Here is a 23,057-nt window from a genome sequence, read left to right as displayed (position 1 = left end):
ATGCAAGTAAATCCTGAAATAACACTTTTAAAGTGCTTTCTGGAATAAGCACTTAAAGTGCTTATTGGAATAAGCACAAAACTGGTGTTTCTTGCAAAAAGCATTCCAAGTACCTTTGGGATCCAAAATCATTTTCTCTAAAAGCGCTTTCAATCATTTTAAAAGTATTTCCAAACTAGCCGTAGTAGTGGACATTTCGTTACTAATTGTTAAAAGTCCATGAATAGAACAATACGTACCCCTTCATGTCACCCAATATATGTAATGTTTTTCACGTGCTAGACTCACATAATGCCACACATTGGACACTAGGTTCAACACATGAATAGTCTGCTTTGAATCTTTGATATTATATTAGAAAGTGAACATTCGTTCAAAAATCATTTAGTAATAAGAGGGAGAGATTCATGATCATATACGTTATTAGGCAAGACTTTCCTTTCTCGACATGAAATTCATGCTCTCAACAAAAAGGGTATTCGAAACTTTTACACCATTCCAAGATATTGTTATTCTTTCGAACGTGCGATATTGAATCCTAACACTCACCAACATTTACGGTAGAGATAGGTCTCACATTATGTCGTGGACTCAGCTTGAAAGGTACCCAATGTCTATCAATGGATACTGTCACAAATTGGGTTTGGGTGGGTTGGGTTTAGATCCTCTTTAGATCTCACAGTCCAGAGCCAATAGATAGAGAAATCTATACCGTTCAATAGATGGAGAGAGATTCGGACCCTTGATTTGTGTGAAGTAAAAATGAGAAGGGCTAACAAGGGCCATAGGATTTAAAATGAAGATTTCTCAGTCCGTCAACTTCAAATTGCAAGATCCAGAGAGGATCTCGAATTCGGGTATGTTCCGATTAATTTCACACACTATAGTTTGGTATTCACTTCACTATTCAATCATGTTTGGCCCTTGGAACCACACAACGGACACTTTACATTTTAAGACATTGCCCATTTGGGAATTGATGCGTATGATAAATTTTAGGGAATTTTAATGAAACACTCCCGGTACTGTTCACTTTTAACGAAAAACCACATTTTTACTATTCCTTGATACTCTTCACTACACCTTTATTTGTCATTTTTCATTAAAAACTAAAGTTTTTTTTAGAATTTTCATTAGTTTTCTTAAATTCTATCATGGCAATAAATTGGAAATAAAAAACGACAGCGTTTAGTAATTGTGAAGATTAAGGAAACAACAGAACCTCTTCATACATAAACATCTGAAATGGCCTCTAGATCATCTACACCACTCTCAAGCTAGGCTGGCACTCCATGGAGTCGCATTGTGAAGATTAAGGAAACAACAGAAAACCGAAAAACTGAATTATGAGATTGCTTAAGAAAATAAATTTTAATGAGGGAGGATGGTAAACCCGACTCATCGTATTTCACATCCTTGTGAATTGGCAGAAACTGAAGAACACGATTCACGAGTTTCATTAGAACCGCGTCAGTTGGTTACCTCCCAATTCACGGGTTTCATGATCGAGTATGGTTACCTCCCAATTCTCCGGCAAGTGCTCTCTTTCAGAATTTCAAAAGAACCCGCGTCAGTTGGCAACATGAGTCTCTATCGACACAAGTTCAGCCCATGAGCTCTGTGTCAATGGTTCATAAGGGATATCCTTCCACTTGGGCAACGCGACTGTCCTTTGTCCTTCCATGGCTTCAACGCCTGTACTCCATTAAAAGTGCGATCTTCTATCAGATCACTAATATTGTAAGGCGTATACTGTTTATGCCACTAATCAAATATGAAAATGCAGATCAAAACGAATAAACGGTTCTATGATCTAGGGAGACGGTATGGACCTTGAATAGGCCGAACTTAAGGAGTATATGAACCTTCTCAGGACATCACGAAACACCATTTCTGCCGATACATTTCTCTCTCAATCATTCTGAAGCACTTGAAGGAACGACAATGTACAATTCTTCCTGGAATACCTGAAGCCAACAAAAACAAGTCCATCTGTTATGAAAATATTGCATGTGTTAAGCATGCCGCCAGCATTCGTCCTGAGCCAGGATTGAGAACTTTTCAAATTCAGAGAAACCCCGGAATTAAAAACAGGCAATCCTAAGCCCTCACCCAAACGAGTATTTTACAGAAAGCTGAAGGCTTTGGCTTCTATGGGACCAGCTGAACATGAGGGACCCCTTTCATTCCGATTTGAAAATTTTAATATAAACGGGAAGATTAAGAAAATTACCATTTTAAAGTGCGCTAACTCTTGCCTTAGTTCATCTCCAATATCCTCAGCTAGAGTCTGGACAATGCCAGGTGGATAATTTTGATCTTTTACGCTACTGCATGTCTGAAAACAATCCCAAGGTCAATGCTACAGTTAGCCAAACTCAAGAAAAGAAATTGCTTTAGTTAATCACATTAAGCAGCATTCAAGGTTTAAGTTAATCGATAAGCCATAAGATGAAATCTTTGGTATCACGTCTTAGAGCCTCTGCAGTGTCTGCACATTCTGTGGTAATGAAAAGCATACAGACCGAGCAGGCGTATGTGATAATTAATTAAAATGCATTGCTATGTTGACAACCATACCACTGCGATATTCTCACCAATCTAATCGTGTGCTTAGCTGCAGAATCTAAGATGAAAGTTCAAGGTTCTGCTTCACACCATCAATTGAAAACCAAGGCCTTCTTTACTCATTCAGCACAAGAAGTTGTATACAAATATGATAATTTTCTTTAAAAGAACAACACAAATACTACAGCAAAGTTAATAGTACAGGATATGTTCGATTCCTGTGTAGTTTTAAAAAAACATTCTACAAATGCAAAGAAAAAAACCTCCAATTTTATTCGAGAAAAATTCAATTGAAAACCATATTGGAGATTACCAGTCTAAAACCTTCTTGAGAATGAGAGATCTCCATATGTTGGAAACCTATGAGTCGATGTTGTTGTGGTGCAGCAGATGTACAGATAATTGCACATAGAAACCTGAATTTCTTTTTGACCTGACAGAAAAGAGAAAGAACGCAAAAATAAACATAAAAACACAAATGATTGTAGTTGTCATAGTATTGTATATATTCAGATAAAATGCTACCTGTTCTGGAAACTCCTTGAAGGATACATGGTAAAAGTTTGGTAAGTTCTTCATGTGGTGTTTTGGAAGTAGAGCTATCAGCTGCAGATTCACTAATTGATCATCACTGTAGAGAATACAGAGTATGCACCAAGACATAGCACACAAATAAACACTTGACATACCTTGACGGCTTGACCTCCTCAGTACCATAACCATGAAGATGATTGCCGTTCTATACAAACAATTTAGCTCATCAAGATTAAGATCAATAAGTAAACTTGAAGTTTTATTTTCAATGCACAGTAAATGAATTAGGAAGAGGGAAAATCATTACTGTTATGATAGAATAAGAATGCTTATCGTAACCCTTTTTGCCCACGGAAATCCCAATATTGTGGAGCACTCATGCAGCTTCAAGATATTCAAGATCCTTGGCGTCAACGGAGGCAGCAACTTGAATGTTAGTAAGGTGATCACATTTTCTCAAAGCTTCAAACGTTTCCTGCAAAAACATCTACTCAAAAACACTGGACGTCGCAATACAATTCTTCTCCATACCCAATTTAATGAAGAATATACAATAGAATACATAAATATCCCCAACATCACACTACATTTTGACTGATCCTTACACTAAATTTAAGTTGGTATCAAGCATCAATAAATTTATCCTGAACTAGTTTCTGTCTATCTCACAAACGTACGTTAGGAAACAAGATACTCAATTCAATTTGAATATACCTTAGCAATGCCAGCACACTGTGCAGCAGCCCTCATCATCTTCTTGCCATTAAATCTCATCGTAAGCCGCACAACAGACGACCATTTCTATTGGCATTCAAATCTTAACCCCCACTACCCTTTGCCAAACTCTCTGCAACAACCCCTTCTGCCAATGCATAACCAGAAACCTCCATCTCCTCAATTCCAAGCACCTCAAATGTCTCCTCCAACAGCACTGCCCCTGAAACCATAAACTCCGACGGCCTTTTAAAAAACTTCTCCTTCCTAACCCTCTCTGGCTCTCCTCCGCCGCACAAACTCCCCACAACACCCTTCACCTCTCCTCTGCTCAGCTTCCAAGCCCTCATGCCATCCCCAAAAGAAACCAAATTGCTCACCTGCAGCATATTGCTCACATTGCTATACCCCAAAGGGACCGCCTTCTCAACAGCCTTGATCGTACCGGAAGACCCCACAACGACTTCAAAGCCGCAAGATTGAATCTTTTCAACCAACCCAGATTCCTGAATCACCAACCTGATATGGTCCCTCATAATTTCAGCATTCCCTTCACTGCCCCCAAACTTTTGGGTCAAATTAACATGCCCCAGCTTCAACGAAGCCCCCAAAACGACATTTCCTTCCTTTCCAATCACGAACTCAGTAGACCCACCTCCGATATCCACACCCAGCACCAATTTCTCATATATCGGCAGAAACTAAAGCATACCCAGATAAACCAGCCGAGCTTCCTCCTCACCGGGCAGCACATCGACCTCCAAACCCACCGCCTCCCTCACGCATTCCAATAACTCAGCTTGGTTCAGGGCTTCTCGCACGGCAGCGTTCGCGACGCAGCGGACGGGGTTTTGCTGATTTTGTAGGATTTCAGGATTTTCTGAAACTTTTTTAGGGATTCGAGAGCAAGGAGGTGGGAGTGGTGCGAGAGGGCAAAAGGGGTTGGTGTTGATGACGATGAGGTGGTGTCGCGGCCGAGAACCACCGGCTCTTTGAATTGGTCGATGGTGAAGAATTTGCCGTCTGGGTATGCTCGGACTATGAGCAGCTTGAAGGAGTTGGTGCCCATGTCAATGGCTGCCAAGAGGGTTAAAAGGGTCGCTGCGTCCGGCGTAGGAGACGCCATTGCTGTTGGTAGCAATTGGTATCTGGGTTTTCAATTTGGTGGGAAAATTTGTACAGGTACGAACTGAGAAAAGCTTCTTCCTTTTTTGTTTGTTTTGGTTTTAAACTCTATTTTTCTGAAGCTCTTTTTTTGAAGTAATATTGAAGCTAGTGGATTTTTATTTTCTTCATGATTTGATATGTCTTCTGAGTTTTGGCTAACAACATTTGATTAATTTTGATAATTAAATGTTAAACCACACAATAATCTTTAAGCTTGTTTCAAAGTGCTTTTATAACTCATTTAGAAATACTTTTAAAATGAATGAAAGTGCTTTTAGCAAAAATGTTTTTAGGTTTTAAAAACACTTAAATGTTTCATGCATGAAACACATAACTGATGTTACAGGAAACACTTTTAAGTTTTAAGTGATTTTTTAAGGATTCACTTGCATTTTAATTCAAGATTGGTTTTTAAAATATTTTTAAGCGATTTCAGTTATTTTAAAAACACTTCCAAAATAACTTTTAAAATGATTAAAAGAGTTTTTAGTGAAAATATTTTTTAGAATCAATCCTTACTAAAAATGAAAGCGAATCTTGAAACAGCACGTGATCACTTCAAGTGATCATATGCCTTATGAATTCAGAAACATTTCCTCTAAAAACGTTTTTAGTTATTTTAAAAATACTTCTAAATAAACGTTTTTTTATATTTGATTTGTTTTGTGACAAATAATAACTACATTACTATAGTCTACTATGATGATAAAGAAAATTTGAATTTTAGTGTAAAACTACGCACATTGCTCTAACTAACTTGTTATATTTGATTTTTCTTTTTTTTATATTATCTTTCTTTTAGAATGTTTTTTTATATCATATTCTTTTAGAATATTTGAGTTTGTTAATTATAAATTTGATTATTCAAAAGTATCAAATCAGTTACATAACTTCTTGTGATTAGGAGCATTAAAAAGGTGGATTAAAAAGTGGTTAGTCAAAATTGATACTTTGATTGCAAAGAACTCAGAACAGTACATATAAAAGTCTTCCTGGGTCCGGGGACGACTTGGGGAAAGGTAAGTCTCCGGCTCCAGCTCCACATACATTCCCAGAACTTTCCCGGAAAACCAGATTCCCGGAAAGTTTCGCAGAACCTGCATCGTGCAAACTCCACCAACCACCAAGTCAATCAAGTGAACAACCCTTCAAGCCTCAACAGTCTCACTCGAAGACTCAGTTTTTTATAATCTTTTGCTTCTCTTTTCTGCTTTCTGCTCGCAATAAAAATCAACCCTTCACATGTGGACAGACAAAGATTGTGACATACTGAAGTTAGTGGAAGCTGCATGCAGATAATTATAATTTCAAGTTGTTAGACATGGTTTCGATAAGTTATCAATAACATTGACAAATATTTGTTTAACGCGACTTGTTGACATGTTATCGATGTATCAGCGCGTAGTTCTATCTTGCGGGTGTTGCGTCGAAGTTGACATGAAATTTCAGGTCAAATTCTGAGAAATGGGGTTCTGCTTAAAGTGCCACATCTTGCTTCCATCACCATTAAGAATGATAAACAAACGCGTACTTATGGAAAATTTGTAATTTCTGCAACTTCTTTCAACCTTCGTACCATCTAATAGTACTCTAAACACGCTTTGTTCTTTGTTTTGTCTCTATCCACGTGAACTCGCTCTCACTCTTTCGAGAAATTTTTCAATGTATCTAGAATAGGATCCGGAACATCATACGTCATAATACAATTGGAGGTGTGAGAATGTGAGGACAAAGTCTCATGTCGGCGAGAGACCAGACCATTCAAGAGTTTATAAGAAATTGGTTACTCCTTATATTGCAAATTATTTTTATGTAAAAACCCTAATTTTCTTCATAATATTAAAGTAGGTTGAACCACATGTGAAATTCAATGATTACACGTACACGTGCTCCACATCACCTGTTTCCCCCAACTTTCTACAGGAGGGACACTTGAAAAATGTACCGGGTCGTGTTTCATGAACACGGAAAAATCTCTCCTCTCTCTAAATCCGGTCACACACACACACGGAGCTTTCTGTCCTGGATCTATTGGAATATACTGTGATTTTTTTAGTACTTTTCAATCAGGACGCGTTTGATTAGTCATCTAGCTGAAATTCCAATGCCTGAGAATCTTGAAAATATTTGTTCTTTTCTCTTTTTCCTTAAAAAAAAATGAGACAAAACAATACAGACAGTCATCGATCAAACCTAACATAAAAGTCGATGCAACTTTGGTGCTACCTAAAATTAATAATATCCTAATTCAAATGTTGGGTTCTTGTTAGTTTAGAGCGTGAGCTAATCTTTGCCTTGACTTTCAAGGTTTGGCGTGTTTATGGTTTGTACGAAGAACCTTCCTTGTACCTTCTGCAATCAAAAGGTCAAACCAAGATTATATATTTAAGGACACAGAAGCTAGCTGCTGTTCGAAATCTTGTGTGCTTTTCAGATACTCAACTAAATTAAACTAGCTGCTAGCTGCTGTTTTCGGGCGGGTTTTTGATGGTCCCCAAGAGGCATTTTCGCGACCGGGGAAGCGAGGACTTCGAGTTTCCGGTTCCAGAATCCAAAAGGAGGCCTACTTTTAGGAAGTGAGTGGTTTAGTTTGAGTGAAAGTTTGGTGCTTTTTGGTTGATTGAATTCGTTTTTTTGACTTTCGGGTTTTTGTGATGCTGCTTGTGCAGTGTTGTTAGGGATGTGATGAGAGATGCCACGCTGAATGAACGCGAGTGGGAAAGCTTCTTACGGAGAATTGTAAGTCCAAATCTCCGTTCTTGTCTGCACGAATGAATCTGAGCTCAAGCTTGAGGCTTAAGAAAGCATTCCGTCGTAGTTTTTGTGTATAATTCTGCAGTAACAGAGGTTTAAGGTTTGATTTTGCTTTGTTTCCTCGATTTTAATGACTTTGATTAAGAAGACGGGTTGAGTAGCTGCTAAGATGAAAACTAGGATTGACTGTTAGGTTTGGTTTCATTAGCCCTCTTGTGATAGAAAACAAGAACACATGTTTTCCTGTTTAAACGCTGTTTTTTAACATTTAGAACTTGAATTTGTTCGAAATCGTTTCCTGGTGAGGTTTCTTGAGTTCATTGTTCATGTATCTTTGTCGTGTGTAGGTGCGAGAGGAGGTGGAGCGCGGTATTCTTCCCTTCCTCATGTCATCTCCAAGGTTATCTTTTAGATCAAATGTTTGTTTTCTATGAAATAACGAAGGTCTTATAAATTTTTCTTAGTCATCAAAGATTCCAATTGCTGATATAATCTACATGATAAACACGCAGCGTATCCAGGCCGTCGCTGGAAAGTGGGAGTACTTCTGGAGGAAGTGGCTTGCAGTTGCGTTTTGTCAACAAGCTGGCAGGAACCATATTCACAGGCGGTAGGGTGGAAGCAGAGAATGGCGAGCCTCTTCAAATTGAACTAGTCGATGCCAGTACCGGTGCTATAGTCCGTTCCGGTCCCCTATCTTTGCTGAAGCTTGAACTTCTTGTCGTGAATGGTGAGTTCGGGTCTGATGATCAAGAGGATTGGACCGAACGAGAATTCAACAACTACATTGTTCGCGCAAGGGATGGCAAGAGGCCATTAGTGACGGGCGAGATACATGTTACACTAAGAGAGGGAGTTGGTTCTGTTGGTGATGTTATGTTTACTGACAACTCGAGCTGGATAAGAAGCCGAAAGTTCAGACTAGCAGCTCGAGCTGTGGCCAAATCTTCGAGTGAAGTACGAATTAGAGAAGCTAGAAGTGAACCGTTTGTGGTTAAAGATCACCGTGGAGAATGTAAGTTCACGAAAACTTAACTCACTACTCTTTGATCTTTACTAAAATATAGACAATTTTGGCATTGAACTAAATGAAACTGACATAGAAAATGTTGATTCAGTGTATAAGAAGCACTACCCTCCAAACCTAAACGACGAAATATGGCGCCTGGAAAAGATAGCGAAAGACGGAGCCTTCCATAAGAGACTGTGCGAGAATGGAATCAGCACAGTGGAGGAGTTCCTGCAGTTGTACATGAGAGATGTATCCTCACTACGAAATGTAAGAGAATCATTTGTTCTGCTGAGCAGTGTGCCTACTGTAGTTTATGCCCGTAGTTTAATCTATATCTGTCTAATTTTCTGCTGCGAAAATGTAGGCTTTCGGTGGGATCTCGAACAAGATATGGGAAACAATCATAGAGCATGCTATGACCTGTAAGTTGGATGACCATAAGTGCTATGCCTATCGTAGAGCTGAGCACGATGTAAGTCTCATGTTCAATTCCATCCACAGGCTTGAAGGGGCAATAATCAATGGCCAGTTCTGTTCTCTGGATGAACTCGACGCGCATCAGAAGGTACGCGTACTATGCATTTTCGAGCTCCTTTGCATTTTCTAATCTCCCACGCGTGTTCTTGATCTGCCTTCATTTTTCGGTTGCTATAACTTGGTTCCGAAGACAAAGAATTGTTGCATGACTGATGGAGCAAACTTTAGAATATTCCTTGGGGGTAAAGAAACTGATGAGCTCCCTGGTTATGTTTACAGATGCTGGTGGAAACTCTGAAGCAGCATGCTTATCAAAATGTAAGAGATTTGATCCCTGTCGATTCTTCAACTATATTTGGCCTTTCGAGGCCCTTGCCATGTCCACAAGCTGAGCAATTCACCAGTCCAAACCCTGATCTGCAACAAATTCAATTTCAGTTCACACATCAAGGTAAATGTTACTTTGTGCATAAGGTATAATACGGTGACGAATGTAAAGTCCCACATCGGAAACCTGATAAAATAAAATGCAGCTTAGGGATGGTATTGTCGTTGATTAGTAGTATCTGTTGGTCCGTCTCTCTGAAATCTTAACATTATGGCATGTTCTGCCTTACGTGTGCTTTTCCAAGTAACTAAAAACCAAGTAATTTTTCACAGATGAACTCCCAATACAACTAGGTTTCAACCATGGATCAGCTTCAACCTCATGTGCCTACCAAGCAGAAGGCAGCAGCAATCAGTTAATGGTTTCTCTAGCACAAAGCCAACCAATGCAACTCCGAAGCAACAGCTTTTCGATGGAGGACTTTAACTCCGTCATCTACAATGAAGAAAGCAGTTGGCCGTCTCTCGGTGTTTTCCAAGCGCCAAATCTCCCAACCGGTCATTTAGGGACAGAAAACCTTTTCCAGGTCCAAGCATCAACTTGGTCTCCTGCAAACCCAATATGGGGACAAACAGGCGGCTTCTACTTCACTTCAGGTAGTGAAGCAGAAGCCGCACATTTCCCTCTTCCCGCTTTTGTACATAACGCAGGGACTAGACGGAAACCCAAGGCATGCTGGTGCAAGCTTCGTGCCGCCATTAAATGGTGGGTTTCCGTTAGGAAGCATGTGAGTGCTAGAAGAATGGCAAGGCCTCCCATGTATCTGAACTACTAGAAGAAATGTAGTTTCATGTTCTCTGTTTTAGTTTGTTAATTACTATTTACTAGCTTTAGAAAGCAAGCAATTACCTAGAGGTAAAAGGGGTAAAAATATCTCGTAGTCCGAGATGTGCTAAGCTTAGTAGTTCGTAGGTTCTACTTTTCTGCAGTTAGTTGATCATAGTGTACACCACATAGTGTCAAACTGATCTATGTAAAACTTGGTTTTTGAAAAGAAATATAGAATAAAAATTACTGCTTTATGTATTTTACTTAGCTGCTACTTTCACTGCAAGGAATTGCGTAGATTTTTGTGATCATAATAAATCTATTTGACTATAACAGCATAATATGGTGTGTACTACTATGTTAAAGGAAGCGGGGCGATACTAATTTAAGATGCTAACTCAATAAGTGCGGAAGTGAAGTGTAAAAGACAGGAGTTAATGAATCAGACTGATGATGACATGTGAAGTGCAATAGCTTGTTAAGGAATAGGCATAATGATTTCAGATGCTAGTATAAGTAGATACGCAAGCGAAATGCAAAAGCAAACGTACAATACATTGATCAAACTAATGAAACTTTTGTTCGTTACGCATTTTTATTAGCAATATTTTTGTTGTCCAGCATCGTCAAAAACGCTTTTCATCATCTGAAAGTAAATATGGGCCAATTCCATCTTCAAATAGGCATAAGAATCCCACAATTGAGAACCCGACATGCCTGGACCTTCAAACAAAGCCCAATGGCAGAGCGCCGTAATTCAAGTTAACTTCACGCCCTTTTCTGAATATTATGAAGAAAATATCTAGCCGCACGGCAGACGGAGTCAATTTTCGTACACATGAAAATAAATTCTCGAACCTTCCTCCCCCGTATCTGTAACCAAGATATTTTCTCCGTCTCTAAACAAACGTGACCACCCAAAAAAAAAATCACAGAGAAACGCACAGAGCCTCCCTCTTTTTCTTCTTCTTATCTCCGGGAAGCTTTTCAGTTCTTGGAGCTCTTCGGCATTGAATTTTGAAGGCTCTGTTTTGATCTTTTGATTTTTTGATTTGTTGGGTGGGTTGAGGGTTTTTGTGGGTGTGTGGAGTGATGGACAGAGAAGGAGGATCCAACGGCGGATCTTCCTACTACGCCGTCCTCGGGATCCGCAGGGATGCCTCCTTCTCTGATATCCGCACAGCTTACCGCAAGCTCGCTCTGGTAATTCCCTTTCACCAAACGCCGCCGTTTTCATTCTCATTCATCTTCTGGGTCCTCCGTTTTCTGCAAATCAAAGCTAACAAAAGCTTAATTTCGGAAATTTTCTTGGGTATAATTTGATCTTGTGAATTTTATTTATTTTTTCATTTTATTTGAAGAAATGGCATCCGGATAGGGCGCGAAGTCAAACGGCGGCGGGAGAAGCCAAGCGGCGGTTTCAGCAAGTCCAAGAGGCTTACTCCGGTAACGTTATGAATTTACGTTCATACGACGTCGTTAGTTAAAAAAGCCTAATAGCCTAGAATTTCTCGCGCTAACGACGCCGTTTTAGTTGTCCGCAGTTCTCTCGGATCAGGCAAAGCGGTCGATGTACGACGCCGGGCTCTACGACCCCCTCGAAGAAGAAGACCAGGTGCGTTAAAAAATTATTTACCGTACAGAATGCGCGTTAAAAAAAAAATGGCGTCAGTGTTTTTGGGTTTCCTTTCATGTCCCTGAATTTTTGTACTTTTGTCGGCAGGAATTTTGCAATTTCATGGGTGAAATGCTGTCCATGATGAACAACGTGAAAGACCAGGTAAGGAGAATGTGGTAATTTTGTCATTCAACTTTCCTTAAACGCGATTAATGCTTTTCGGGGGGATCTAATTACAATTTTGATTATTCAGGGGGACAGTTTGGAAGACCTCCAGAGGATGTTCAACGACATGGTTGGCGGAGATGGGATGATGGGATTCGACTTCGGCGACATGGATCCGACGGCGAGCAAGAAGCCACGTGTAGGTGCGTCGAGAGGTGCCAAGTCTCGCTGCTAGCGCGATGCAGCGGATCATGTGAAGGAAATGTTGTTTATTCAAAAATCCCCCACCCAATTGTGTTTTATTTTAATTTTCGTTTTTAATTTGGACTGGATTAAACTTTTATTTAATCCTTAATTCCCGGATTAAGAGGTGATTGGAGGTTAAGGGGGTTAAATCCAGTTTGTGGGTGGTGACTCGTGTTAGTTGGTGGATTTGGTAATTAAATAATTCTCCTTTATTCCTTTCGATGGTTTCTGTTTGTAGTTTACTGCGATTGGTAATTCGATGTAGTTGGTTGACATTGACGTCTGCCTTTTACTGGTTTCTTCTCTTGTGCGTTAATTAAATTGGCCTTTTTAGATTAGATGTGTTACAATTGTAAGACGTCGGTCAATGTGATAGGTCTTGTTTAGGCGCTAGTCAGTTGTCAATTTTATTAATTTAAGACGTTTGAGAATTAATGAATGGGTCTAGATGTGCTTAGAGACTCGACTAGCCACGTTTAGACATTCTACTTAAGTCGCAGCTCTTATAGAAAATGTGTTTTAATTCTTTATAATTATGTGTCATTTTATTATAATTTATGTATTTCAATATAATTATTATTATTATTATTTTTTTTTTGTGTATAAGCACACATTTATATGATGTATAATTAATTTAATTTAATTATATTACCCAAAAGAAAGAAAAAAATAACTCCCTAATCCTCACCTGGAAACTTAGTCTAGGCCTCTACTTGTTGCCCGATCAACATCTTTTTTGAACCTTGTTTTTTGTTCATTAAGGAGCTAATCCAGAAAAAAAAAAATGACGAGAAACTCTTGTGCCCAACACTCTGAACCCATGGTTGTACAACCACACACAAGTCCAAGTCCCACAGTCGCTAGCTAGGCGATCAATAGAGATATTTGTTTGGCACAAGTGTGGTTGTTGTAGGTTTGAGATTGCCTTTGGTTCTTATTAGACCATACAAAATATAGTGTGCTAGATTTGCTAATGATACTTTTCTATACTTATAAGTGAGAGATTTTGAGTTTAATTCACTTTCATGGCAAGTTCGATAGAATCAATACTAATCATTATGGGTAACTTATTTTGAGTTGCGATATTGAGAAAAGGTAAAATAACTTAGGATTTTAGGTGCATGAGTAAATGTTGTTAAATATTTTGAGTTAGAAGCTCTTTGTAAATATTAACCCTTTCTTACAGTTAGAATCAGTTTATATCAAGAGCAGAGCCGACTTTGAGATTTTGGGAGCCCTACGCAAGATTCAAATGGAGGCCCTTATAAGGTCTAAAATTTTGGTTGTTGTATTTTCTTTTATATTTTATTTTTTATTGTGTGTAAATTGATTACACAATAGAAAATAAATTCAATGAAACATGTTGTGGTGACTAGGTACCTATCTGCATCCCTATATTTTTGGGTTCGAAACTCCTTGATTTTAAATACAAAAAGATGAAATAAAACATGAAAAAATTTCTTTGAGAATAGAAAGAAATTTTTATTAAAAGATATAAATGATAGAAAATTCATAAGGAAAACTAACGAAAAGTCGAAAAAAACTTTAGTTTTAATGAAAAATGACAAATAAAGGTGTAGTGAATAGTATCAGAAAAATAAAAATATTGTTTTTCATTAAAAGTGAATAGTACTATGAGTGTTTCGTTAAAACTCTCAAATTCTTAAGGAAGTCATGTGCGAGATGTTGATCCAAAAATTGTGTAAAAGTATTTATTAGGCCCATAATTTACCTAAAGTATGGTGGATCAATAATAGTTTACTCGATTTGATTTGGGCTTGTTTAAGGGCCTTTTTTTCCTGGGCATATTGGCGGGACCAATAAACTTCGTTTTGGAGAAGCCCATGACGTCTATTTATTTTCCTTGTAAGTGATTTTTTTTATTGTTTTTAAAATATTAAATTATTTTTTCATATAAAACAATTCTAACCTTATAAGAAATTTCAAAGAAAGTCAGCCACCTCAGTCGTTCTCATATTCTTTTTGGTTTTCTTAAATTAGCCCAACAATTTAATTCTTTTCTGTACACTTTGAATTACATTTCGCTGTCATGTGAATTTAGCGTCTGCTTACATTTTTACTTCTACAAAAATAATTATCTTACTACTATTGTTTTATGTGTATTTGTCTCGAAAAATGAACTAAAGGAAGTTAAAATTATACTATAAAATCAATTGACAATAATCAAACGGTCGACATCAAGACATTTTTGTGGGTTGCGTCAAATAAATAGAACTCTCAGCGAACCGGTTTGGGGCCGGTTTTGATGGGAAAAAAACCGTTTTCCTTCGTCGAACAATCGAACCAAGACCAAGGAAAGCGACAGTATTTCCCTCATCTTCAAATTCAAACCAAGTGGCAATCTCCGTAATTACCTGCCGATCCGAGCCCAAAACCCCATCCCCCTCGCACTCCTCCGCTTACGCTATAAAAATCATGTCCATCTGGATGTTCTAATCCCTCCCTCACTTGAAAAATATAGGAAATAAACACAAACCCCACTCCCAAACTCCCCAACTCTCTCTCTCTCTTCTTTCTCTCTCCTCTGCTCGCTAAAACCCCTTCACTCTCTCTCTCTTCTAGGGTTTCGGATTCTTAATTTGGATTGAAACGATGTCGTTGAGGCCGAACGCGAGGGCGGAGGTCCGCCGGAACAGGTACAAGGTGGCTGTGGACGCGGAGGAGGGGCGGCGTCGGAGGGAGGACAATATGGTGGAGATCAGGAAGAACCGCAGAGAAGAGAGCCTCCAGAAGAAGCGCCGCGAGGGGATTCAAACCCAGCAATTGCCCTCCAGTCTTCACTCCGCCGGTCTGGATAAGAAGGTAAAACCTAATGTTTGATTTTGGGGTGATTTGGGGGTTTGGTTGACTTGATTTGTAGGGGTTGTTAAATTGGGATTTTACTGATTAAGATGAATGTGTGCGTTTGGTGACTTTTTGTTTTATTGGATTAGGATTGGATTGATTAATTGGTTACTGTGATTATCAATTACATTCAATTTTAATTCCGTTGTTTAGCTGAAATGGAAGCTACTTTTATGCATATGATCGGCGTAGGAGTTGTGGGTAGGCTATCATTGAGTTCATGATCGGCGCAGAAATAGTTTTAATCCTTTGAGCGGTTGTTAGATGCATGCTGAATTCCTACTCTACTTAGTTATTTTGTTCATTTGGGGATGTGAGTGTTTTCTATTTAGTAGACTTTAGTATCACTGTTGTTTTGTTGCTGTTTTGTCAAGTCCTGCCTTAGTTTTAAATATTTTTTAGGATTCCGAATGTTTCAATTTTCAAGTCGCGGAGCTGTGCTTAGGTTATTGTTCCGTGTTTGTGGCTGCGTACTGATTAGTGCAGTTCCACGTAAAAAAAAACTTCTAGAGTTTGAAATGAAGGAAAATCGATGCATATATTTTTTTCCTGTAAAACATGTTAATTATGCTTTAAGTTTTGGTAGTTTTGACATCGTGTTGGAGATAATATTAATAGTGGTTGAATATTTCTTGATACAGCTAGAGCATCTACCATCCATGGTTGCTGGTGTTTGGGGTGATGAGGGCACTATGCAGCTTGAGGCAACAACCCAGTTTAGGAAGTTGCTTTCAATTGGTGAGTAGACGTTTGGGGCTGTACAATTTTTTCCCTTCATACAGCAGACTGTACTTGCCTAGTGATTTTTTTTCCTACATGCTAGAACGTAGCCCTCCGATTGAGGAAGTCATACAAGCGGGTGTCGTTCCTCGCTTTGTTGAGTTTCTAATGAGGGAGGATTTTCCACAACTTCAGGTATGATACTTTCTTTTTTAATGTTTAGTTATTGATTATGTTCTTATTTATGTCTGCTAAAAAATGTTGCATACAATTTCCTGCAGTTTGAGGCTGCTTGGGCTCTTACAAATATTGCATCTGGGACATCTGATAATACAAAGGTGGTAATTGGTCAGGGAGCTGTTCCGATATTTGTGAAACTGCTTAGTTCTCCGAGTGACGATGTTCGTGAGCAGGTAAACTTTGGGAAGATCAGTTGGGGTTTTGCTCCAAATTGTTAGGTTTATTTTGTTGCTCTTGTCTAGTTTATATCTACTGTAGTGTTGACTGTCATTGATTCCTTCCCCTTGTCATCTTTAACTTGCAGGCTGTTTGGGCATTGGGAAATGTTGCTGGTGATTCCCCTAGTTGCCGTGATCTTGTACTTGGTAATGGGGCTTTGCTTCCATTGCTTTCACAGCTTAATGAGAATGCAAAGCTCTCTATGCTGAGAAACGCAACTTGGACACTGTCAAATTTTTGCAGGGGCAAACCACAGCCTCCATTTGATCAGGTTAGGGTTTTAAAGATATGTTTAAGTTGAAAGATTCTGAACCTAGTCACTTAGGTGTTATATGGCTTTGGTGGTACAGTCTGCTGTAATATTTTGGCAAGAATGTCAGGTTAATTCAGGTTGCGTCCATACTAAGAATGGTAGTTTGATATATTTTTTAAAATTTTTGTTGCAGGTTAAGCCTGCCCTTCCCGCTCTTGCGCGTTTGATTCATTCAAACGATGAAGAAGTCTTGACTGATGCTTGTTGGGCTCTTTCGTACCTTTCTGATGGTACAAATGACAAAATCCAAGCCGTTATTGAATCTGGAGTGTGCCCCCGGCTTGTTGAGCTTTTAATGTGAGTGCTTACAGTACTGTGTTTGTATTTCATCCCTTATTGTTATGTTCTGTAAATTCTGACTTTTCTAAGCATTGTTCCAGGCATCCATCTCCATCAGTTCTCATTCCTGCTCTCCGCACAGTTGGAAATATTGTTACTGGAGATGATATGCAAACTCAGGTATTGTTTGCTCTTTGGCATTTTGGTTGTCTTGTTTTCCCATATGTTTCTAGATGATATGTGACCCAGTATGTTATTCCTTCTCTATGGTTGCCCCTATAGAGAATGACGAAATAATAGAATTTTAAGTTTAATGGAATAAAGGACAGATTTTCCCTTTGCCATTGTAACATTTCTGGTTCTGCATTTGGAATTAATGAGCTTTTGTTTCTTCGTAGGTTATAATCCAACATCAAGCTCTTCCTTGTCTGCTAAATCTTTTGACTAACAATTACAAAAAGAGCATCAAGAAGGAAGCTTGCTGGACTATTTCAAATATCACAGCCGGAAACAAGGAACAGATCCGGGTAATGCAAAGATATTCTCATTTCTTTGAATATTTACATTCGTGCAATCATGAAATGTAGAACTTGATTTAGAGTTTCTGTCAGGTATGTCATCTGGGGTACTGATGTACTAATTACTTGGTGGATTTAACAGGCTGTAGTTGAGGCTAATATAATCGGCCCTCTTGTTAATCTGCTTCAAAATGCTGAGTTTGATATAAAGAAAGAGGCTGCATGGGCAATCTCAAATGCTACATCTGGTGGTTCTCATGAGCAGATAAAGTACAAAGAAAATCTTGTTAGCTTTATTACTACCGATAAAGTATGAAGCTTTGTTCTGTACTGATTTAATTTGTCTATTCGGTGACAGGTTTCTAGTTAGTCAAGGGTGTATCAAGCCGCTGTGTGATCTTCTTGTTTGCCCAGATCCTAGAATTGTTACAGTTTGTTTAGAAGGCCTGGAGAACATTTTGAAGGTTGGTGAAGCTGAGAAGAACTTGGGTACTACTGGAGGTGTGAATCTCTATGCTCAGGCGATTGAAGATGCTGATGGTTTGGAGAAAATTGAGTCTCTGCAGAGTCATGACAATACAGAGATTTATGAGAAGGCAGTAAAGATGCTCGAGACATATTGGTTGGAGGATGACGATGAAACAATGCCACCAGGTGATGCTGCTTCAACTGCGTTCAACTTTGGAGGGAATGACGTTCCAAGTGTCCCATCTGGTGGATTCAACTTCGGCTAGAGGTGATGCACCTTTCACAAATTACATAATTTCATGTTTCGGAATGTGGACGGTGTTGTTGATGTTTCAAATTGTAATATTGTATCAATTGCAGAAACATTCCTCAGCAAGGCAATAATCCAGTCAGGTCAGGTCAGGTCAGGTCAAGCTTCATGTTATGTTCGAGTCCTGTTGTAGGGTTGAATGTTGTCGGGGGTGGCTGGCTCAGGTGTTTGAACCAGCTGGTTTAAATCGGTTCAGGCTTCCATGGGCTTTGATCATAGGGACATCACCAACACAGATTAAAGGAAAGAACCGGAGTTATTTTTTTCGGAGTCGTTATTTCCGGTGGTCGAGTCAATTATCCCATGAAGCAAGATTTTGTGTTGGTTTCTCGTCTTTCCATTTGTTTTAGGTTTCATATGTCTACTACAGTTGATCACAGGTGGTTTTGGAACTCCCAAACTCTGTTTTGGTAGTCGACGGTCGAAGGATTTCTGTTCTTGCTAATGGTTCTGTCTGTTGTTGAATCTTCGTCTTCCCGTTTTCGGGTTCCAGATTTGTTGTTGGGTCGGAGTCAAAATATATTGCCGGATGGTATACCTTTTTATTGGTTATATATTAAAAGTTGTCTAAAGATTTTAATATGATCGAGAAAAACATTTGGACTTAATATGTTAATCCTACTTCTTATGTTAATGCCGAAGGTTAACACAAGGAATTTTGTATGGTAAAATTTCAAATAAATTTAATAATAACCCTATTAATTTGGTAGGAATGAAGTAAAAAATGAAATGTGGATGTTAACTAGATGATGGGGTTGCATGTCTCGCGTTGGCAGAAAGCAATTATGCATATGCACTTTGATGCGGGTTCGATCTCCCTCTCTTTTACTGCTATCAATTTTTTTTGGTGGGTCTGGGCCATCTAACGAATGGACATGAACAAGTTATACCTTGGAATGAAAGATGATTTCGAATCATCTTTGTATACGAACAAGGAAGCTATAAGTAATGTAATTATGAATCTCGTGTAGAGTTTGATTCCGACTCAGTATAAACATTGGTCGCCTACTTAACGCATTCAAGTTGAACATGAAGTGATGTTTTCAGCTGTTGTTCCCCTTTCAAGGACCTGCTGTTGTTCTCCTTTCAAGGACGGGTCCTTGAAAGGAGAACAACAGCTGAAAATGGCTACGATTACCCTATAGGCTGAGGAGCAGGAGGAATCCGGCCCTCTTGGAACTGCCTATATGCCAATTGCCAAGCCACATTCGAGCGTCAACTCTCAGAAGTGTTCCACTGTCTAGAACAACACGCAGCCTGTGGCCGCATGCATCCTCAAGCACCACCACCAAGGCACCAAATGGTTACGTGGCTGTTTCCATTGAACCCCACTGACTTTAGAAACTTTCATCTTTTGGTAACCAGAAGAATGTTAGGAACCGTCAGATTCTAGTTTCCCCATACAAAACACATTCTTTTGGGTTTTCAAAACCACAAAAAATCAAGTAACCAAAGCATGGAATGAGATTCACTCCAGATCTCTGTGTCAGGAATTTACGAATCGAGAGATCCAGACTGTTCAAGATATAGAGAGAGAGAGAGAGAGAGAGAGAGAGAGAGATTTGGGCGGTTCAAGATTTTGAGATTTTGTGAAGTGAGCCAGTGAGATGAGCCAACGAGAGCTGTAGAATTAAAATTGAGTAATTGAGAGATCCGGAGTGGATCTCAAACATGCGTTCACCCAAAAATAAAATCACATTTGAGTCCCCCAAGTACCAAAATCATGAAAAAACTATTTACGCTCTGGCATGCCACCGTGATATTTTTACGATAACGTATTATTATGTTTTTATAACTGTTTAAATTCATGACAATACGTTATTTGTTTTATGTCACGGTGATGTAATTATTGTAATAGTGTATAGGTATGTGTATTGCGGAGAAGGATTCTCTACCATCCTAATCTCTCTACCCTTCTATGCCCTTCTATTTGAACAGTCACGGTTACACTATGTCAACATCTTATATTGATTTTTTCATAGAGATAATAAGACAAAAAATAATGTGTGAGATGAGAGGATTAAAGGGGATGAAAATAGAAGGGTAGAGAATCCTCCTCTGTGTATTGCAAACCCATACAGAGGAACAAGGCGCATTCTTTAACTGCCACGTGACTGTCCCTGCGCCTGAAATTTGGCTACCGTACGCAGTGCCACCAGCAAGCAACAGGAAATAAAAGCGAATCATACGAGAGGATCACAGTGGGGTATATTTTCGACATTTCCACGATGAACAACTAGGCCAGGGTTTTTTCTTTCACGATCATATCCACCTGACACTTGAGAATTTTTCAATTATATTCGTTTATCGTATATTATGCTGTTAATTTTTATCAAATACTATTTATATTTAATTTTAAATAAAACAATTTTACAATAATTTCTAATCGTACGATATACAATGAACGAATGTAATTGAAGGATTCGGGATCTTCACAAAGAGGATCCGGAGAGAATCCTCATTTCACCTGACCCTTCCCCCTGACCACCACTGTGTCTCTGTCACTCTCTCTCTCTTGCTCATGCATGGCACTCTCACTCCTCTGGTTTTTGATCTGTGTTTTGCTTTAAATCCATGTCTCTCTCCCTCTCTCTCTCCCTCTCTACTTTCTGAACCATGATCATTAGGCTTCCCTAAAACCCCATTAACCGAAATCTCTCACTCTTTCTTCCTATCTTCTTTTGAGATTTTCAGGATTTGTTGTGGATAAAATGAATCTGAGAAGAAAGGTAGTTGATTTAGTTTCTACATCTGCTTCTGATTTCTGGGGTTTCCGTCATTTTTCAGGTTTCATTAAAATTTGTTGACATTTTTGGACTCGAAAACAGGTAATTCAGGATATGAATGTGAAGAGTGTGAAGAACAAGAAGTGCTGCACTGACTGCAAAGCCACTGAGACGCCCTTGTGGAGGAGTGGCCCGGCTGGCCCCAAGGTCAGACCCGACCCAACCACCCACCCTACCATTTGTCCATAATAATATGCTTCCTCCTGCAGCATTCTTTTTTTTGTTTTGATTTTTGGGACTCCCGTTAACCATTTGGATCTTTCTTTTCAGCTCAATGAGCAAAAGCCCAGGTGATTTTTGTTGTATTTTGGGAACTGGGTCTGATTTTGTTTGCTGGGTCCTCCTGATTCTGCAGACAATGTTAATTTTCTTAAAAAAATGCTTCTTTTCAATTGGGTTTTTGGAGATTGATATTTTGGGTCCCAACTATTGGTTGTATTTTATGATTCTGCAGCTGTCTTTTTCCTGTTTGCTGCACCCATTTGATGATTTCACTACTTTTTCTGTTATCAAACTGTTACTTGTTTAGTTGTTTTGCTCTCTTTTTTTTTCTCAAAAGCAAAACCCATTTGATTCTTCTTCTTTTTTTTTTGAAAAAAAAGAAAAAAAAAAAAGCCCCATTTGGCTCTGTTCATACTTCTTAATTTTGATGCATCTGCAGCTGTGAATTACTAAAAATATATGTTCTTGCAAGGCAAAACCCATCTGTGTGGTTTAATGATTTTGGTGTGGTTTTTTTTTTTTTTTTTTTTCAGTCACTGTGCAATGCTTGTGGGATCAGATACAGAAAGAAAATTCCTACTGTGAGTCTGTGCAAGGGACCAAAGAGGTGGAAGAAGGACAAACCATATGGCAGCACCACCACCAGTACTATCACCACCCCAGCCACCACAAACACTGCTGCTTCTGCTTCTGCCACCACCACCACCACCACCACTAGCACCACTGCCAGAAAAGCCAAAATTGGTGGCAGTGGTGGTCGCACAGACTTGAGTGAGTCACTGCAGGTGAAGTTAGTGGCTTTTGGGAAGGATGTGTGCCTGCAAGGCACACCACCAGTGCAGAAGAAAAGGAGGTACCAAAAGAGGAGGAGGGAGATGGGAGAGGTGGAGCAAGCAGCTGTGTGCTTGCTGGCCATGTCATCTCACTCTGTTTTTGGTTAATGGGGAACAAAAAGTTGTGGAGTATAATATTATAGCAAAGAATGAAGCCCCCCAAGGAGTCAAAATATAGTTTTGGATGGTCTTTTTTTGGTAGTTAGTTTTACTAATTAAGATTAAGGGGGATTATTATACCCTTGCTACTGCTCATTAGGGGAAGTAAAGAATAGGAAGGAACTTGGGAAGGTCTAAGAAATAGAGGGTGGTGATGGTTTCTTAGGGAATTAAGACAATCCTGTATTTTGGTGCAATCTCTGATTGTGTTGTACATATTAATGGAGGTATGAGTAATTCACTATTTACTTTTTTCCATTGGCCATTTTCTGGATGTTTGTTTTGCCACAATACACTCACATTACATGTTTGGATGTTTGAGGGATTTTTGGACAGCGGTGCTACCTTTTACACATTCCTCTTAATTTCTAGTTGTGGGATTTTGAAAAATATTAATAGAGAAAAACTGGCAAGCGTGCATGAGAGGTAAAGATAAGTGTGTGAAGAACACTATCTTTTTTGGATCATTACAAAATATCAATCATGTATATTACAGCTTAAAAGGAAGGAATAAGTTGACGAACTCTAAACATATCATTTCGTATAGCCTTGTATCGAGATACTGTACCGGAGCTCAAGAGTTTTAATCGAATGTGTTTTTTGTGTTTCAAAAATAAAATAGTGGGAATAGACCCTTTGAGTTACGTTTGGTGCTTACGATTAGATTGCACTGAACATTTCACTAGAATGAAGGTATATTGGAGGAATACATGG

General features: G+C 38.9%; 5 protein-coding genes and 1 pseudogene across 5 annotated transcripts; 4 read left to right on the top strand and 2 right to left on the bottom strand.

Moving 5' to 3' along the window:
* Positions 1 to 1,165: 1,165 nt before the first annotated feature.
* Positions 1,166 to 3,959, bottom strand: LOC103962295. Its single transcript, XM_048568237.1, has 8 exons — positions 3,817 to 3,959; positions 3,410 to 3,577; positions 3,258 to 3,307; positions 3,094 to 3,185; positions 2,882 to 3,001; positions 2,234 to 2,338; positions 1,833 to 1,967; positions 1,166 to 1,695 (listed from the first exon to the last, which is right to left on the bottom strand). Exons 3-7 carry the CDS (start codon positions 3,289 to 3,291, stop codon positions 1,917 to 1,919), a joined length of 402 nt encoding a protein of 133 aa, XP_048424194.1. The 5' UTR covers positions 3,292 to 3,307; positions 3,410 to 3,577; positions 3,817 to 3,959; the 3' UTR covers positions 1,166 to 1,695; positions 1,833 to 1,916.
* LOC125468037 lies at positions 3,479 to 4,942 on the bottom strand (annotated as a pseudogene).
* A 2,434-nt stretch (positions 4,943 to 7,376) lies between these two features.
* Positions 7,377 to 10,640, top strand: LOC103962297 (calmodulin-binding protein 60 B). The gene is made up of 8 exons (XM_009374987.3): positions 7,377 to 7,559; positions 7,653 to 7,722; positions 8,085 to 8,137; positions 8,250 to 8,752; positions 8,856 to 9,016; positions 9,114 to 9,314; positions 9,506 to 9,677; positions 9,887 to 10,640. The coding sequence occupies exons 1-8, from the start codon at positions 7,471 to 7,473 to the stop codon at positions 10,387 to 10,389; spliced, it is 1,752 nt and encodes a 583-aa protein (XP_009373262.2). The 5' UTR covers positions 7,377 to 7,470; the 3' UTR covers positions 10,390 to 10,640.
* Positions 10,641 to 11,405: 765 nt separating this feature from the next.
* LOC103962298 (dnaJ homolog subfamily B member 6) lies at positions 11,406 to 12,627 on the top strand. The gene is made up of 5 exons (XM_009374991.3): positions 11,406 to 11,585; positions 11,744 to 11,828; positions 11,927 to 11,997; positions 12,106 to 12,162; positions 12,254 to 12,627. Exons 1-5 carry the CDS (start codon positions 11,475 to 11,477, stop codon positions 12,398 to 12,400), a joined length of 471 nt encoding a protein of 156 aa, XP_009373266.1. The 5' UTR covers positions 11,406 to 11,474; the 3' UTR covers positions 12,401 to 12,627.
* A 2,235-nt stretch (positions 12,628 to 14,862) lies between these two features.
* On the top strand, positions 14,863 to 18,925 carry LOC103962299 (importin subunit alpha-1b). Its single transcript, XM_048568396.1, has 11 exons — positions 14,863 to 15,234; positions 15,918 to 16,014; positions 16,100 to 16,191; positions 16,278 to 16,409; positions 16,541 to 16,726; positions 16,902 to 17,065; positions 17,149 to 17,227; positions 17,446 to 17,574; positions 17,708 to 17,835; positions 17,924 to 18,301; positions 18,394 to 18,925. Exons 1-10 carry the CDS (start codon positions 15,025 to 15,027, stop codon positions 18,297 to 18,299), a joined length of 1,593 nt encoding a protein of 530 aa, XP_048424353.1. The 5' UTR covers positions 14,863 to 15,024; the 3' UTR covers positions 18,300 to 18,301; positions 18,394 to 18,925.
* Positions 18,926 to 20,665: 1,740 nt separating this feature from the next.
* On the top strand, positions 20,666 to 22,601 carry LOC103943571 (GATA transcription factor 16). The gene is made up of 3 exons (XM_048568579.1): positions 20,666 to 21,072; positions 21,172 to 21,276; positions 21,885 to 22,601. The coding sequence occupies exons 1-3, from the start codon at positions 21,055 to 21,057 to the stop codon at positions 22,290 to 22,292; spliced, it is 531 nt and encodes a 176-aa protein (XP_048424536.1). The 5' UTR covers positions 20,666 to 21,054; the 3' UTR covers positions 22,293 to 22,601.
* The last annotated feature ends 456 nt before the right edge of the window (positions 22,602 to 23,057 follow it).

Source organism: the organism of the source record quoted next, unplaced genomic scaffold, assembly GCF_019419815.1.
Source record: "Pyrus x bretschneideri cultivar Hongxiangsu unplaced genomic scaffold, Pyrus_bretschneideri_v1 Contig48, whole genome shotgun sequence".
NCBI classification, from domain to species: domain Eukaryota; kingdom Viridiplantae; phylum Streptophyta; class Magnoliopsida; order Rosales; family Rosaceae; genus Pyrus; species Pyrus x bretschneideri.
Note: the sequence above shows the minus strand (reverse complement) of the source record. Positions and strands in the feature narration are given on the sequence as shown.

What these genes read in the sequence shown, in the direction of transcription:
- LOC103962298 (XM_009374991.3), top strand. Translation starts at nt 11,475, where the DNA reads ATGGACAGAGAAGGAGGATCCAACGGCGGATCTTCCTACTACGCCGTC. An exon ending in CTTACCGCAAGCTCGCTCTG is followed by an intron (nt 11,586 to 11,743) that starts GTAATTCCCTTT and finishes TTTTATTTGAAG; the next exon opens with AAATGGCATCCGGATAGGGC. An exon ending in TGAACAACGTGAAAGACCAG is followed by an intron (nt 12,163 to 12,253) that starts GTAAGGAGAATG and finishes TTGATTATTCAG; the next exon opens with GGGGACAGTTTGGAAGACCT.
- LOC103943571 (XM_048568579.1), top strand. An exon ending in GTGGCCCGGCTGGCCCCAAG is followed by an intron (nt 21,277 to 21,884) that starts GTCAGACCCGAC and finishes TTTTTTTTTCAG; the next exon opens with TCACTGTGCAATGCTTGTGG.
- LOC103962299 (XM_048568396.1), top strand. Translation starts at nt 15,025, where the DNA reads ATGTCGTTGAGGCCGAACGCGAGGGCGGAGGTCCGCCGGAACAGGTAC. An exon ending in CACAGCCTCCATTTGATCAG is followed by an intron (nt 16,727 to 16,901) that starts GTTAGGGTTTTA and finishes TTTTTGTTGCAG; the next exon opens with GTTAAGCCTGCCCTTCCCGC. An exon ending in CGGCTTGTTGAGCTTTTAAT is followed by an intron (nt 17,066 to 17,148) that starts GTGAGTGCTTAC and finishes GCATTGTTCCAG; the next exon opens with GCATCCATCTCCATCAGTTC.
- LOC103962295 (XM_048568237.1), bottom strand. Translation starts at nt 3,291, where the DNA reads ATGGTTATGGTACTGAGGAGGTCAAGCCGTCAAG. An exon ending in GAGGAGGTCAAGCCGTCAAG is followed by an intron (nt 3,186 to 3,257) that starts GTATGTCAAGTG and finishes ATGATCAATTAG; the next exon opens with TGAATCTGCAGCTGATAGCT. An exon ending in CTCAAGAAGGTTTTAGACTG is followed by an intron (nt 2,339 to 2,881) that starts GTAATCTCCAAT and finishes GATTGTTTTCAG; the next exon opens with ACATGCAGTAGCGTAAAAGA.
- LOC103962297 (XM_009374987.3), top strand. Translation starts at nt 7,471, where the DNA reads ATGGTCCCCAAGAGGCATTTTCGCGACCGGGGAAGCGAGGACTTCGAG. An exon ending in AGGAGGCCTACTTTTAGGAA is followed by an intron (nt 7,560 to 7,652) that starts GTGAGTGGTTTA and finishes CTGCTTGTGCAG; the next exon opens with TGTTGTTAGGGATGTGATGA. An exon ending in ATGTATCCTCACTACGAAAT is followed by an intron (nt 9,017 to 9,113) that starts GTAAGAGAATCA and finishes GCGAAAATGTAG; the next exon opens with GCTTTCGGTGGGATCTCGAA.